The sequence below is a fragment of the Anopheles coluzzii genome, chromosome 2 (genome assembly GCF_943734685.1).
Source record: "Anopheles coluzzii chromosome 2, AcolN3, whole genome shotgun sequence".
NCBI lineage: Eukaryota > Metazoa > Arthropoda > Insecta > Diptera > Culicidae > Anopheles > Anopheles coluzzii.
In genome coordinates, this window is record NC_064670.1 from 114,681,313 (window position 1) to 114,697,016 (window position 15,704).

Here is a 15,704-nt window from a genome sequence, read left to right on the forward strand (position 1 = left end):
CGATCCGTTATCCGTTTAGCATTCTCATAGATTTATTTGACCGTTAGAATTAAAGTACAACCATAATCGCAATAAGAGGAAATAGTCAACACAGGACAGTAAACTTAACTGGTTTCATTGCACTAGAATCGCACGCACACGAGACTGGCATACTGTCCCTCCCAGCCTACTTGATTTGCACATCCATTGGCGTTCGATCCATAGGCGGCTGGCGTTCCTTGCCAGGAAGTCCGACTTATCCCTTCCACTCCTTTTCCGCGTTGCTATGCGCATGGATACATACTTTACGATTTTGGGTTTAATTGCTTACAATTGCTTACAGAACGGAACGCTAGAGGTTGTCAGGTTCAAGTCCAATCGCCGCCCCATTTCTGGATCAAGGAGAAGAGATGGGGGATCATGTACGCACGAACGGGAGCGCAATTGCGCCAAAAACACATTACCTACTTATTATTATTGCTACAAATGGATGTACATAATGGGGGGGGGGGGGGGTGTGTGGTGTGTTGTGGGCTTAAATGACACGTGCTGGTTATGCGGCGTTCGTTTATTCTTCTTCTTCTTCTTCTTCTCATCTCTTATTATGTTGTATCGTTCTTTTGCCTGCCCGTCGGTCCCCCGCTTGTGCTACGGTCGGACCTGTGAAGGCTCGTAGAATTTGCTCTATTTTCGATAACTCACTTCGAGTCTGGAAGGACCTCGAAGAAATGTGGAGCAAAAAAAAAACAGATAACAGTATTTCTGTACCGTGGTTTCGTGTAGATGTGATTCTTGCTTGTCTGTTGATCGCATTCGAAATGTTTACGTTTGTTTCGTTCCGACAGGTCACGTGTGTAAATGGTGAATACGACGGGGGTTGTGGTAGATAGTATGTATATGTTTCTTTTATGTACGAGGGGCTATATATATGTATAATTGTTTCGTTTAATGCGTTCCTTTCGGTTCTGGTTTCAATTCAATAGCGGGTAGTAGTAAGAGCGTTATCTAGAGAGGCTGTCAAGAGAGGGAGAGATGCTTCCAATTTTATACAGGAATCGTTCGAATAGTGGTGCTATTGACGCGTACCTCACGCCCTTCGTGGCATTATTATTCAAGCATTTCATAGCATTTACTTCTGTGCATTCCCTTCGCAAGTACGCTGCTGCTGACCAACACTACCACAATGGCACTTCGTTTGCTATGGGACAATCTTTGGAGCTGCCATAATCGGTATGTTCTTAGTCTATGCACGCGAACTAAACATCAAACCAGGCTTAACCTAGTGTAACCCTTACTGACTGCTGCTCACTGCTGCAACTTCTTGAAGGCAAACCAAGCGAATAACCTCACGATATGATGACGGCTTTGCTATAAGGATATCCAATGTAACGTCAGCCTTTGCCAAGCGCTTGATTAACTTTGACCTAACATGCTAACAGTTTCTGCTGGGAGAGTGTTTTTTCGTGATTTGTTCCTTTAACGGTTGCTTCTACTAGTATCTTACAGTACCGGGCGCAAGCGTGATTTTGTGCGCGTCAAGGGATGTCTCTCTCGCCAGGGTTTCTCACTTTTCCACACAGAAAGTCGATGGGTTTTGAAGCTATGAGAGAGTCAATTCGACCGCTACCAGAGTATGAAGGCTGATTAGTGTTGGGTGGTGTTAGAACAGGATTTTTCTACATTCAACGCGTATCAAGGTAAATCATAACGTTTGCTTTAGATTGTAGTGCGTATTATTAGAATCTTATTGGAAAGGCCTTTTCTTTAACATTTCTACAGCGCAGGCATGTTGTGTTGCAGAGCATGCGAGTCACTCTAAATTGCCTCTAAATGGTATATGGGGGACCCTTGACCAAATGCTCCCAATGTCAGCATTATGATACGATTGTGTATGTTTTTTTTGTTTTTATGTATCTCAGTAAAGAACCTACCAGTACTTAGATACTGTGTCACTAGTGTGCACTAGAACAATGCATTGGAATATGTTTTTTTTTTGGTATTGCAATAGGATAGCCTAGTAGTAGTAAATAATACTCTGTTTTTTTCTTAAACTTTGTCGCTTTAGTTACACAGCTGATTGCTGGTGCAATGAAACTCATCTGCGGCTTACGCTTGCTTTCTAGTGTTCTTTTTCCAACGTTAAATGCGCTCCTAGAACCAAGACAAAACGGTTGGTGTGTTCGTTTGCCGAACGAAACATCGAAGCATGAACAACATTCGGTTATCTAAGCGCAACGCAAACAATAGATACAGTTATATATGTATGTATATGAAAGGTAATGGTGGTGGTAATGGCCGCTCTGCTTGCGACCATCTCTCCCTACCCGTGAATTGTAGATCGAGTAATTATTGTACGTTCGGCAATATAATGCTTAGAGGATTGTGTTTCCATCAGACACACACACACGCGCGCGCTAATACATAACGGCAACACTGTGATGCTGTTCCGGTGAGTTTCGTGTGGAATTTGACTAATGAGTATAGTTTTGCCCTTTTTTTTCGCGAACCAAGAGGCTTTAAGTAGTCTAAAATCTTACAGTCGTAAGTCGGGGCGTGTGTGTGTGGATGACTTCCGGTGACTCTTCCTGTATCACCACCCCACGACGACATCGAGCGTTGTTTTACTTCAAACCTAATTTATTTCGTAATAGGATAACGCGATATAGTAGGCAATAGGGTTTACTTTATCTCTGCTTGAAAACGCACAAGGAAGGAATCTACTATACACATTGCAAGAGCCTGGGGCAGAATGGAAGAGTGCAGCTGTCGGGAGATTCGTGGTGGAATCGAATCTACACAATCGGGACGGGGGTAAGGTGCAGTACAGAGAGAGATTAGTGAGAGTATGGGCAGGATTTTGGTCGTTACTTTCAAATGAAACAACGCAACGAATGGCTTCCACTGTGATATGTTAAACTATGTGGGGAAAATGTCCGTTCCAGACGGGTAGATCAGCTGGGAAAAAATGTGCGAATTATTTCAATCTTTTTACGACACAAAGCTTCATCGTTACGGCAATGAGCTTTCGTGACGCGTTTTAACCATACCATATTGGTAGAAGAGAGTGGGGAAAGATACGGTCTATCATAGTTTTCTTAGTAGATTGGTCGAATTTGGTCGTCCGCTGAAAGCCGGCGAGACGGCACCACTTAAAATGCATTATTATCACAAAGGCAAACCCTCATCGTCCACGACGCAAAGGAAGCCTAACCAGCCGTCTGACGCTTATCAGACGGCAAAGTAGTGGTAGTAGTAGTGGTAATGGTGATGCTATTTGTTTGGGATCTAAATGCATTAGCAGCTTTGATCTTGATTAGTACACTAAATATCCCGTTGGACGACGTTCTCCTAACATCTGTATACCTGACACGACAACGATAATGACAATGACAATGACTTACAGCAACAACGAAAACCCCCATTTGGACGACCGTTCCAATTCACACAAACACACTCACACATACAACGATTAAAAATGAATCTCTCACAATTGAACATGGCCCCCGTTTGCCATTCACCATTGAGTTTTGCACAAAATACCCTACGTATTATGATTGTTGCAGCAGATTGTAGTTTTGATTTGCATGGCCGCGGCTCTCCACTGACGTCCACAGAACGGTTTTGAACGGTGCCGTTGTACAGTGCATCGGCATCGGTAAACGATTAACCACTTCGTGTAATTGTGTGTGTGTGTCCTCCCATCTTCTGCTCGTCCCCTCTCCTGCTCACAATACCTGCCCGCGCACTGATACCGTCCACTCTACGCGTCCTCTCACCGGCGCCTTATGCGTTCGATTCCTTCAGATTCTGCAGCCTTGCGAGCTGATGCGGCTCCAGCTCCTCCGGTATGCTTGCCCGGCCCCCGACCACCTGCTTCGGCACCTCGGGCGGACTGCTCGACTGCCCGAACGCGTCATCAAAGTTGGCCGCAAACCCGGCCTCAAAGTTTGCCTCAAAGTTCGTCTCGAACGGTGCACCCGGATCCCCGAACGGTGCGACCGGATCCTCGATCGGGGCCGCCGCCGCCTCCTGCTCTGGCTCTGGCTCCGGTACCGCGGACGGCCGTACCCGTTCCGGCTTCTTGGCCGAGGGGCTCTTGCCGGCCACATTGGTGGGTTTCGGAGCGGTGGCCGGTTTTTCCGGCTTGGGCGGTGACGGCGGTTTGGCCGGCTTGGGCGGGGCGGATTTCGGTTTGGCCGCCGGTTCCTGTGCCGTCGGTGGCGTCGGTGGCTTTTCGGGCGCCTCGGGCTCGTGAGATTTCTGCTTACCGCTTATCTCCTGCTTCTCCTGCTCCTGCTTTTCCACAATCTGCGACTCGGCGTCGTCCGCCGTCGGTGCCTCTTCCGTCGGCAGGAACTTCTTGTCCGGCTCGTCGTGCATCGGGGTAGCGGCCGTGACGATGATCTGCGCAAAGTTGAGCTGGTTGCTGTCGCCGGCACTAGCAGTAGCTGCTGGTGCTGCTGCTGGTGCCGCTGCGGCCGCGACTGATGCGGTAGCCCCTTGTCGAGATTCCTCCTCCATGATAGCGGCCTCCTCGGCCTGTGGAAAGGTAGAAATATCTATCAGTATATGCAGTTCAATGTCTGGTAGAAGAATGATATGCTCTGATAATAAACAGTTTTGTTCAGAAATATTAAAAACAAAACAATCAAGTTTACCTCCGGATCCTCACAGATAACAACTGTGCAAGGGTTTGCGATTAAAAGGAATTGTAACAACATATTTTAATCATTTTATGGTTTGACAATTCTGATTCATATTATTGGAAATTGTTGAGTTTCATGAATCTCCAAAGCTTCAAAGATTTCCTAACATTCATCAATCACTGATAATTTGTGCATCTCTGAAGAGAATTTCATCATCATGAAATTCATGAATCTTTACAGATTTATGATCTATATAAACTAGAGTTTCATAATAACATTTAGGGATTGTTAGAGCTCTTTAGTATCATAAATCTATAGAGATCCATGAATCGCATGAGGAACATATATCTTCTGAGATTCTTAGATATTCTGAAGTAATTCAATATCTTGAAGCCTCCAAAAATTCAAGAATTTGAGCGATTTATGAACCGTCAGAGATCCTTAATGACTAATATTAGGAGGTTCAGTTCGAGATTCGAATCACTCATCACTGAAGATTGATATGAATGAATCTCAACGATAGATTCATGAAGAACAACATTAGTTCGGATGTCCCCGAAACACTCCAAAAACTACATACCCGGTGGAGGCTGTGATGGTGGCGGGGCCGAGAACTGAGTTCCATACTGCTCGTGTTGAACGTTGTTCATCTCAAACTCAAACTTGTCGATTGCTGGTCCCTCGTTGGTCAAATCTGTTGATGGAAGGGCATTTTAGTAATCAGCTTTACATCCGCACCCAATCTGCTGCTACAATATATGCAAACACTACTTATACTACTACTGCTACTACTTCTACCACTACTCCTACTGAAGCAATAAGTAACGCGTACTTGGACTTTGACCTTCGGGAGGTGTTGCTTCATGCAGAATCATCGGCGGAGGTGGTGCCGGGGCAGCGAACGTTGGCGGTGCCGACGGTGGCGGAGATTCGTCCTCAGCATCGGTCAGCGGTTCACCATTCTCGTCGCACTCTTCCACCACCAGCGAAGGGAAGTTACCGATCTTGCCCATCAATTCGCCTTCCCACCAACCATCGTCCACACCGTGAGGACTCTTGGTGATGAGTTTGATAATCTGAAGCGGAAAATAGAGATTGAAAGTACAGCTGTGTTTAGTTGCATGTAGCGATCCTAATCCTCTTACCTGTCCCTCTTCGAAGGTCAGCTCATCCTCAGCGGTCGCATCGTAATCGTACAACGCCACACAGTACAGCTGATTGTTGACCTTGCGCGGGGCCGATATGACCGAGATCTGGTCCGGCGATTGGCCCGAGTCCTGCATCGGATCCTGGTCCTCGTTGTCCACCGTGTAGTCCACGGACGAGAACGAAATCTGGCTCGACAGCTGGGCAGGTGTGTGCGTATCGACCGGTGTGTCACGCTCCACGTCGAGATAGTTGTGCGGCACGAAACCTTCCTCGCCGCGGTAGTTGCGTGCCCGCAGCCACCCATCCCCATCGCCCTCGCCGACCACCTCGAGCTGTTCGCTCTCGACTATGGTTAGCTCGTCCGGGTTTTGGGCAGTGTACGAGTACAGCGCAGTGCACTTGAACGTTTGGCCCGCCGGTTCGCGTGGCTGTGCAGCGGTTGTCGAAGATTCCTGGGACGCAACCTGACTGCTGGCTGCGGCCGTTGCCGCCTCTTCCGCGCCCCAGTCGACCTGGATCGGATCGTCCCAGCCGTGGGAAATCTGTTCAATCTTTTGCCGCTCCTGCTCTACGCCAAACTCTGCCGGATGGAAACGCCACAACAGGGTTTGAATGGGATTGCCTTTGGAAGGGCTAATGGAGTTTGGAGGCCGCTAACTTACCCTCATCATCATCGCTGTCAGCCGTAAACTCGTCCGATGCGGGCTCCGGTTGCTTCGGTGCGGGCGATGACTCCGAGACGGGCTGATCCTGCTCCGCATTGTCGCTGTCGTAGAATGAGTCCGAGCTGGGATTTTCCTACGCAATGATGAAGAAACGTATTAAGCATGTTGCTCTTACAATTTATCGACTAATACCCCCACTTACCCCCTGACCGGACGCGTCCGTGCGCATCGACAGTGAGCTGGCCGAGCGCGGCATCTCCTGCACGCTGAGCGTTTCCGCCTCCTGTATCCATTCGTCCACGTTGATGCCGCCGATCCGCAGGCACTCCAGCCGCGCTTCCGCCTTCGCCTTGGCAATTTCCGACTTGCGTATGTTTTCGCGGAACTCCTCAATCTTCGTCTCCAGGTCCGGCCCATTCTGGTCGTTCGGATCGGTCCGGTGGCCCGCCTCGCGGAGCGCCGTACACACCGCCAGCTTGCGCGCACACTCCCGGATGACGTTGCTTTCGCGCGCCACCCGACCCGCCCAGCGCTTGCCCTCGCGGCTAAGCGTGTCGGCGGCCGACTCATGGTCCGCCGTAATCTTGCGCACCTGATCGTTATCGCACGGCTCGAACTCGTACTGGATGTGCTGCTTCAGCACCGGATAGTACAGGTAGCAGCACTGCAGGTTGTACTCGCGCGTCAGCTGCTGCGCCTGGTCGCGTATCTTGCCGAACGAGTTCTGCGTGGCCGAGCAGGTCAGCAGCTCGGTGCGGCCGATCAGTGCCAGATAGTCGGCCACCCGCTCGTACACGTAGTTCTCCATCGTCGCCATCGTCGTCTGCAGGTCGATGGTGAAGTACCGGTTCTGGTGCGCGTTGGCCGCCGCCAGGCTGAGGATGTAGTCGTTGCGGGCGCCCGTCGACTTCTCCTCCAGCTGCTCCTTGCGCGACGTCACGCGCGCACTGTTCTTCTGCAGCGACGTGATCGACTGGAAGAAGGAGCCCTTCTTCTTCTTCAGCTTCTCCTCGATGTCGCGCGCCTTGTCGCGCACATCGTGTGCGCTGTGCTCCTCGTCGAAGTAGATCTTCTTCGTCTTGTCCACGTCGGTCACCGAGTTTTGCAGCTCTTTCTGCACCACGGCAAGGTTCTCGATGCAGCGCTTGCTGCTGTTCAGCTTGGTGCTGCGGAGCACCTTCGCCTCGTCCGCGATCTGCTGCTGGAACACCTCGACGGCGGCAAGCCGAGCGCGGGCCAACTTTTCGTTCTCCTCCAGCACCGTTTGCCACACGCTCCACATGTTCCTGCGCCCGGAAAGGGTAGGAAATTTATATTTAATTGTTTCAATTATTTTGTAATTGTTCGTTCTCGTCAAATGACGTATGAGTTTAAGCATGAAAAAGAGATAAGATTATCTCTTTTTTTTATAGAGATAGGATTCATAATTGCATTGCGTTAGGGACACAATGGGTACATAAACATCAGCAAAATAACAGGGTCTCAAGAAAATGTGAAGCGTTACACATTAATTGTAAACTTCTTTAATACTATCCAACATCGCGTTAGCCTCATCAGAAGCCATTTCCAAGAAAATTATGCCGCTCTCAGTAAAGTGAAGGTATGTCAAGCTCTAATGAGATTTAAAATATTAATACTTTCCAGGAAAATGATGTCTTCTACATCATCAAAACAAAACTCAATACACCTTGCACCACAGACCATCATAATAACCTCCGAACACACCCAAAATGAAACCAGCACGCAAAGGTCCCAACCTTGCCAGGGTCAAGGAATCTCCCCCAAGACATGGGATAATGATATGACCGGCAACAGCAACCAACAACAAAAAAACGACCATCATGAGCTCCTCTTCAACCAGTAACACCGACTACAGGCTGCGCCGACAGCGGCCTATTTTCCCACTCAACCGCTTCCTCTAAACCTTTCTAAAAATAGTCCCAAAAGCGAAAGCCCTTTTTCCACGCTACCACAAACCACAAAGCGACCACAGCAAGGTGTTTGATGCATAATGAATGACAATGGTGGCGGCACGTCAAACCTGCTCCACGATTGACAATACCCCGAAAGGATATTTATCATGTGCGTCTTTTTTTCTTCTTATTTTGTTGTTGATTCTCCTCCCTTTTTACCATCCTTGGAAGGTCATCCTTGGCTTCAACTAAGCACACATGTCACCAACATCACATGCCACCTTCAAAACGAGGCACCAGCAAGCCGAGCTTTCTCGTGCACCTCCCACAGTGACAATTAGCCAATGCGATATCCGTTGCATATTTTGTACCGGGCCCGGTGGTCTGGTGGTCTGGACGGCACACCAAGCCACTAATCGCTCGATAATGTTGATGTTTTCTCAGCACTCCCACCCATTTCCTGTTATACCCCTCTCTCTCTCTCTCTCCCGTCTAGATATAACGAGCGACCTCCTACGGTCTAGGCGCACTAAAGACACAATTTGCTTTAGCTTTAGGAAAATGGGTGTATATGTGTGTTTTTATGTGTACCATCGTACTCGTACCATTTCTCATCCGCACCGTCCATCTTGATCTCCGGTATGCATGCCTGCTTTTTGTTCAGGTACGCGGACGATATCTTGAGCAGGGCCTCGCTGTATGACTTCTCGATGGCGGACCGCTTGAGCGTAAACTGCCGGATGTCTTCCAGCAGCTCGCACTCATTCTGATTCTTGAGCGCTAGCTTGGCCAGCTGCTCCGTGTGCAGGTTCTTCAGAAACTTTGTGTAATTGCCCTGGAAAAGGAAAAAATGGAAAATGGTAAATAAATTCTCAGTAAAAAGATATTTTAGATAAGCAAAACCAGCGACGAAATAAATTATAAAACAATTACTCCAAGTACGCAGCATCGACCTTTAATGACCAAAACCAAAAACGGTTTGCGAACTGAAACGAAAACTTAACCGAAAACGATGTTCTCTTACTTTTCGTGGTGGAGGCTGCATTTTGGCGATGTTTTCCTTCCCAAAACCGCACTCGTACGAAACCCGCTTGCTCTCTTTGAAAAGGTTTGCTTGCAACTGCTTTTTGCCACTATTTTTGCTACAATTTCTTCACACTTCACACACACACAACCACCTCTAGACACGCTCCCGCCCGGGAAGATGGGTGACACGGGTCACCAGTGCAGCCTTTGCGATTTAACGCTTCTTCGCACACTCATAGGACACGGCGGTGCCAGAACCGGAGGCGCCGTTGCTTTAGCACAGTGGGAAATTCAGCCAATGCTTACACAGCTCACCCACCCAAGAAGCAAACACACACGCACACACACTCCTAGACGGACAGGGAAATGAATGAGAAAAATGCTAAAATCACTTCACATTTTCTTTTAATTGGAAGTTTCTATTACTGCTCTATGCTGAAATGGGGAGTTTGGGGAGTGGGAAATGGGGACACATTGTGGATGTCTGGGGCATGTACTTTTGACATTCAAACCTAGCGACGATCACGGGTTCACTGCAACAAAAATCTAAGCAGGCCACCGCAGGAAACCACGCATCGGTGTGTGGCAAATGGAAAGTGAACGAACGAACCGAACGCTTGTGTGCTGTGAAGTCGAATCGCCTTACACCAAAATCCCTCCACCAGCACCAGCTTCACGCACTGCGGGGTTCGTTCTAGGTCCCGTGTCAGTTTTCCAATCAATAATCCAGAACATAGAGCTGTCACATCGCATTTCCTTGTACACGATATCCAACGTACATTCCAAATGTGGGAGGAGATTGTGAGTTGTATTATCTTAGAACGTTTTTGCGATATTCATTTCCTGAAACAGGATATGACCACCCTCCCACGCACACGCACACACACCCACACGAAATACACGTTAAGGGAAAACTCCGTGGGCTTCTTGGGAGTTTCCCGTCGGTTATCTGTATCGCTATGTTCACGCTACTTTCACCATCACAGACAAGCGACATTTTCATTCCGCATTTTTTTCCGTAGCAAAAACTCACGTAGGGTTTCGCCAGTTGGGAAAAAAAGCAGAACAATTCTACCTTTCACGCACCCGACACCCGTGTGACTCGATTATTTTATGTAATAACACTCACGCTCCACAATCCTCTCACGAGCAGGACCGGGACCTACACGCACTGCACGTCCTGCATTTCGTGAACGCGAGCGCGGACAGCTTCAACCTCACCGAAACGCACCCAAATAGCGCCTGCCGTCGGGCGGTGTGAAAATTTCACTGACCCCTTCTTTTTTTAACTTCTCACCAGCTCCACCAGCTCCAGTTTACTTTCAAATCCTAGCAAGCCACGACACGACACGGAGAGTACAGTGTATTGATTCTTCTAACTCGCACAAACACTAACACACACACTCACATGTGTGCTCCACCGTAAAACGCACACTTACACACACACACCTTGCACAAACACACACACAAACGCGCGCGCGCTGGGATGAAAACGCTCTGCTCGTTGTGAATGAACGGTGCGAATTTTCCTCCGTCTGACAATCGAATCAGACATCGGGGCCCACTAATTTTCCCACTTTGCGCGCTTTCCTGCCGCCCGTACGCCCTCCAACGTCCACAGCAAACGGAATGCACGGTAGGAACGATTGCGTCACTACTGTCACTGCTGTCCTGTCGTCCTTTCAGTGTACACACGCTCTCGCTCGTACGCACGCAACGCACGCAAGCTTCCCGATACTCTCGCTCTCTCTCTATCTCGCTCGATCTTTCCTCTTGCGTACCGCGCATGACGGCAGAGCGTCGTGGAACCGTTTTCCCTCACCTGCTAGCTCCAATATCTCCAGATATCTTCAGTGCCACCGTTGGAGAGATTCAAATGCATGCTCTCTCTCGGCGCTCTCTGGTAGTAATTGGCAGAGCGCGTTATCACACGCAAAGAATGACAGACGAAGATATGTGCATCGAAGGGTTGAAAAGCTTCGTTTACCTGTCAGTGCACTCTAATTGCGGTGTTTACTACAACTCAAGAGCTTTCGTAAAGCTTGTGGATTTCAAAATCAAATTCAGAACATCTCCAATCTACACTGAAAAAATGCCCCTCTTACCTGCCGCTGGTAGTATCGATTCATCAGCTTCCGGCGCCTTCCTGCCCGCTCCGGTGGGGCTGGTAAATTGGGCAGCGAGCCCGACATGTGCAGCGCCTTTCCCATTGCCCCCCTGCCGCTACACTTCCGCGTCCGTTGCTTGTGTTCGCCTTTCGCGCACCGTCGTAACACAAATAAGATGCTTTGCGTATCGAAGATGTTTGCAAACTGCGCCCCGATCCGTGACGTTCTGCGAGGAGCATGCTGTCCCAACACCTTTATCGGGCGCCAAACCACCGGCGATAAGGAAAGCCGGTTATCGTCGCTTTCGTGGTCAGTGGTGTGGTGCAGATAAGGCACACAAAACAATTACCTCGTGTTCGGTAACTATCGATGATTTGTCGGATGCAGAAACCCAGCAAACACCAAATCAATGAGAATGTCCTTCTTCGCTTGTCTCTTATCGCGACAGTGCTAGTTAGGGCTGTAACAAGTACCTTCCACTTGTAGATACTACGCTGCTGATAGTGGTATTGTGCATGGTAGCATTTTTTTTTTTGGATCAGCGCCCTCTGTTAGAGAGTAGCCATACTTCCAGTAGTTATCTTCTTAGTAGTGTTCTCATTATTATTGCGGACAGCTTCGAATTCCGGACCTTTTTTGTGTTTTTGTTTGATCTGTTTCATATCCAAACTACAACCATATCGCAATTAACTTTAAACGATTGCCATGATATACAAGGATAAGTTTAAATAGTAACTGTCATTTTGTAGCATGTGTAGGCTGATGGAATAGGTCAGAATGCATTGTTGAGCAAGTTATAATGGTCCAGAGGAAATGTCGCTTAAACACTCCCAGATCTCTTACATCGTCCGTTCGGATGTACCTGTACTTGTGGATGTACCCTTCTCATGTCGATAGAGGATCCGCCCGGTGAATCAATGTTCGATCTATACATTTTCTGGATCTCAGCAGATGGTCAAAATATGCACGATTTCTCTGTACAATGCGTCTCGGGATTTCGCTGCTGATGTCGTAGTGCGAAGTAACTTCCGTCCCAAAACGTCAACTTATATACTGTCTCCCAGTTGGGCCCTATCACCTTCGGCGAGCGGGAACTTCGTTTTTGTCGCATTGACTCTTAATCCAATTCTTGCTGCTTCGCGTTTGAATCGGGTCGGGAATCGGGAATCGCCTTACACATCTTTGCTGTCATCATGCCGCAACGATGTCATTCGTGAAGTCAAGAAATTGGAGAGACCCACAACTCTCAAATATATTTGTAGTTTGATCTCATTCTGTAATACAGTATGTTACCAAGTGTAATTGATTCCATATGTTTTTCTTTTTTGCTTAATATTCTATCCAAAAGATCCCGAAAGTATTTGAAATTTGAAAATTGATTCTTCTACTTTGCGTCCTAACGCGGACATGCCGTCCTATATACAGGCTTTCGAGATGTTATTCAATTCTACGCAGCCGGATAAAGTCAGTACTTGCAACGGGAGGGCAGCCTATATGAGGTTTGAACCCATGACGGGCATATTGTTGAGTCGTACGAGTTGACGAATGTACCACGGGGCCGCTCTTCAAATTCGAAATTTGATTATTTGAATGGTTTTTTTAAACAGCTTCATTCCTAGATAATCGTACTGCGCCAATAAATCGAAATAAAATAATAATTACTGATACATTTACCATGAGGTTATGTTCATAAATAATAATTTATTGAGATACTATTAATTCAATAAGTACTTCACGTCAGCCCTCATCATCATACGATCAATATCTCAGCACTAGCTTCCGATCGCACGACCAGCACATGAATGTTGGTTCTTTGTGCAATGAACGGTCTCTAGCCATCCAGATCTACTCCACAAATTGAGTGCATCAAATTCAATCTCGCACGATGATTGTCCAAAAACCGCCTCCCCTATACGCCTTGAACTTGAGAACCCCGAAACGCCTCGCAAGATGCCTAATGGTCGTTTAGCCGTTTAGAGACACACAGTGTGCACCTTGACCCCAAACCCCTCCAACGCTCGGGCTGCGTTTCATATCTTATCAGACACACGCTCCACGGTCAATGTAGACAATTCGAAATTCACATCAGAGAAGTGCGGCTTCCGTCCAGTACGCGATCACGAGTCGTTGCGACGAGATGGCATCAGCGGCGCTGTTGGTCCTCCTGCTCGGGTGCTTCAGTTCGGTCACACTTGGTGCCAACATTCTCTACGTGAACACCGTTGCATCGCCTAGCCATTTCGGATGGTGAGTGAGGGTGATCGGTTGGGCAAGCAGGTGTGTAAGTAACATAATGTGCTTTTCGCCCCAAACAGGAACCGTGCGCTAATGTACGAGCTGGCCTCGCGGGGCCACAATCTGACCGTGTTCGGCGTGGACAGTGAACCGAACCCACCACCGAACGTTACCTTCATCGTGATGGAAGATGTGTACAAGACGCTGTACAGTGATCCGAACATGCACACCGATTTCCTCGAGATGAGCAAAATAAGCCCGTTCAGCATGACGCTGCTGTTTAACGAGTTCGTGGTAGGCGTCTGCGAGATTGTGCTCAAGACGGAGGGTGCCAAACGCCTGCAGAGCTATCCGCCCGACTTTGGGTTCGATCTGATCATACACGACTACCTGTCCGGGCCGTGTCTGGCAGCGCTGGCGCACCATCGCTTCGGCAAGCCACCGGTCGTGGCCGTCACTGCGTACCACGGACTCTCTACCACACTCTCCATCACCGGTGCGTACCAGTACTCGGCCCTTGTACCGAACCACGCGTACGATGCAACCGAGGACATGAGCTACAGCCAACGGTTCATCAATCTGCTGGTCAACCTGGAGGAGGAGCTGCTGCAACGCTACTCCATGATACCGGACTCGAACCGTTTGCTGCGCACGATCGATCCCACCCTGCCCGACGTGGCGGAGTTTAACGCCAACACGAAGCTGGTCCTGCTGAACGCCAACCCAATCATCCAGTACACCGAACCGTTCATGCCGAACGTGATCCCGGTCGGTGGGCTGCAGATCATCAAGCCGAAACCGCTGCCGGCCGATCTGGCCCAGCTGCTCGAACGGGCCGGCCCGGCCGGTGTGATACTGTTTTCGCTCGGCACCAACGTGCGCAGCGATTCGTTGGGCGAGGCGCGCATTCTGGCCATCATCGGCGCAATGGAAGCGCTGCCCGAGTATACGTTCCTGTGGAAGTTTGAAACGGAAACGCTACCCCGCAAGCTGCCCGCAAACGTGCACGTGCGCAAGTGGCTGCCGCAAAACGATCTGCTCGCGCAACCCGCCGTGCGGCTGTTCATTACGCACAGCGGGCTGCTCAGTACGCAGGAAGCGATCTGGCACGGGGTGCCGGTGATTGGCTTTCCCGTGTTTGCCGATCAGTTCAAAAACATCAACTACTGCATGGCACGGGGCGTCGGCCGGCGGCTTAGCATTGAGCATCTGAACCAGCAGGAGCTGATCGACACGATCCGGGAGGTTATGACCAACGAAAGGTGAGTCTGTCTTATCACGAACGCACTCAGCAGCAGCTGAAAGATTAAGCTAGGATTAGATTATACGATGCAGGTGCTAAAAATATCTCCTCTACCCCCCCCCCCCCCCCCCCCCCCCCCATCACACTTTACAGCTACCGTACGAACATGAAGCGCATGTCATCGCTGTTCCGCGATCAGCCCGAACATCCGCTCGATCGGGCCGTCTGGTGGATCGAATGGGTGCTGCGCCACCCGGACTCAACGGAGCTGCTGACACACGGTTCGCGGCTCAACTGGTTCGTGAAGTACTCGTACGACGTGCTGATTCCACTGTTCGCCGCCATTGCGCTCGTTTGCCACGGCCTGTTCTTCCTCGTGCGCCGTCTGTTTTGCCGCCGAACGGTGCGCAAAGCGTCTGGAAAGCAGAAACGATCGTAGAATTGTATTAGAATCGTTCCAATAAAGTGTAACGGGTGGTGGTGGTTGCTTTCTTCTCACCTCCTTTACTGACACTTACCACTTGTGCGTCCATCCATCATTTCGGTTTATCAGCGAGATAGCAACAGCTGGGTGCGTTTGGGTTCCTAATTTAGAAACCAAATTTAGGGTTAGAGTTTACACACAACACCTTACACTGTATGTTTTGCTGCAATAATCTTGAACTGTTATCTTCAATCCTCTTATCATACGTAGGGGAAAGCGGGGCAAAATGGGCATGTGGGGCAAAATGGGCACCCTC

At 49.1% G+C, this 15,704-nt stretch overlaps 2 protein-coding genes across 5 annotated transcripts; one reads left to right on the forward strand and one right to left on the reverse strand.

The window, feature by feature from the left end:
* Positions 1–477: 477 nt before the first annotated feature.
* On the reverse strand, positions 478–12,796 carry LOC120949179 (protein nervous wreck). Of its 4 annotated transcripts, none has more exons than XM_040366266.2 (9): positions 11,484–12,796; positions 8,958–9,187; positions 6,642–7,725; positions 6,437–6,572; positions 5,771–6,354; positions 5,470–5,701; positions 5,206–5,319; positions 4,638–4,660; positions 478–4,518 (listed from the first exon to the last, which is right to left on the reverse strand). In XM_040366266.2, the coding sequence occupies exons 1-9, from the start codon at positions 11,586–11,588 to the stop codon at positions 3,763–3,765; spliced, it is 3,264 nt and encodes a 1,087-aa protein (XP_040222200.2). In that variant the 5' UTR covers positions 11,589–12,796; the 3' UTR covers positions 478–3,762. The 4 variants fall into 4 exon arrangements, with proteins under 4 accessions (XP_040222200.2, XP_040222199.2, XP_049462919.1 ...); XM_040366265.2 differs by having other exon boundaries at positions 5,458–5,701; positions 11,484–12,795; XM_049606962.1 differs by lacking the exon at positions 11,484–12,796 and adding an exon at positions 9,377–11,459 and having other exon boundaries at positions 5,458–5,701.
* A 777-nt stretch (positions 12,797–13,573) lies between these two features.
* LOC120949183 (UDP-glucosyltransferase 2-like) lies at positions 13,574–15,481 on the forward strand. Its single transcript, XM_040366277.2, has 3 exons — positions 13,574–13,733; positions 13,802–14,983; positions 15,118–15,481. Exons 1-3 carry the CDS (start codon positions 13,624–13,626, stop codon positions 15,401–15,403), a joined length of 1,578 nt encoding a protein of 525 aa, XP_040222211.2. The 5' UTR covers positions 13,574–13,623; the 3' UTR covers positions 15,404–15,481.
* Positions 15,482–15,704: the final 223 nt, after the last annotated feature.

What these genes read in the sequence shown, in the direction of transcription:
- LOC120949179 (XM_040366265.2), bottom strand. Translation starts at nt 11,588, where the DNA reads ATGGGAAAGGCGCTGCACATGTCGGGCTCGCTGCCCAATTTACCAGCC. An exon ending in ATCGATACTACCAGCGGCAG is followed by an intron (nt 9,188 to 11,483) that starts GTAAGAGGGGCA and finishes TTCCTTTTCCAG; the next exon opens with GGCAATTACACAAAGTTTCT. An exon ending in TGACAGCGATGATGATGAGG is followed by an intron (nt 6,355 to 6,436) that starts GTAAGTTAGCGG and finishes TCCATCCGGCAG; the next exon opens with AGTTTGGCGTAGAGCAGGAG.
- LOC120949183 (XM_040366277.2), top strand. Translation starts at nt 13,624, where the DNA reads ATGGCATCAGCGGCGCTGTTGGTCCTCCTGCTCGGGTGCTTCAGTTCG. An exon ending in TCGCCTAGCCATTTCGGATG is followed by an intron (nt 13,734 to 13,801) that starts GTGAGTGAGGGT and finishes CGCCCCAAACAG; the next exon opens with GAACCGTGCGCTAATGTACG. An exon ending in GAGGTTATGACCAACGAAAG is followed by an intron (nt 14,984 to 15,117) that starts GTGAGTCTGTCT and finishes CACACTTTACAG; the next exon opens with CTACCGTACGAACATGAAGC.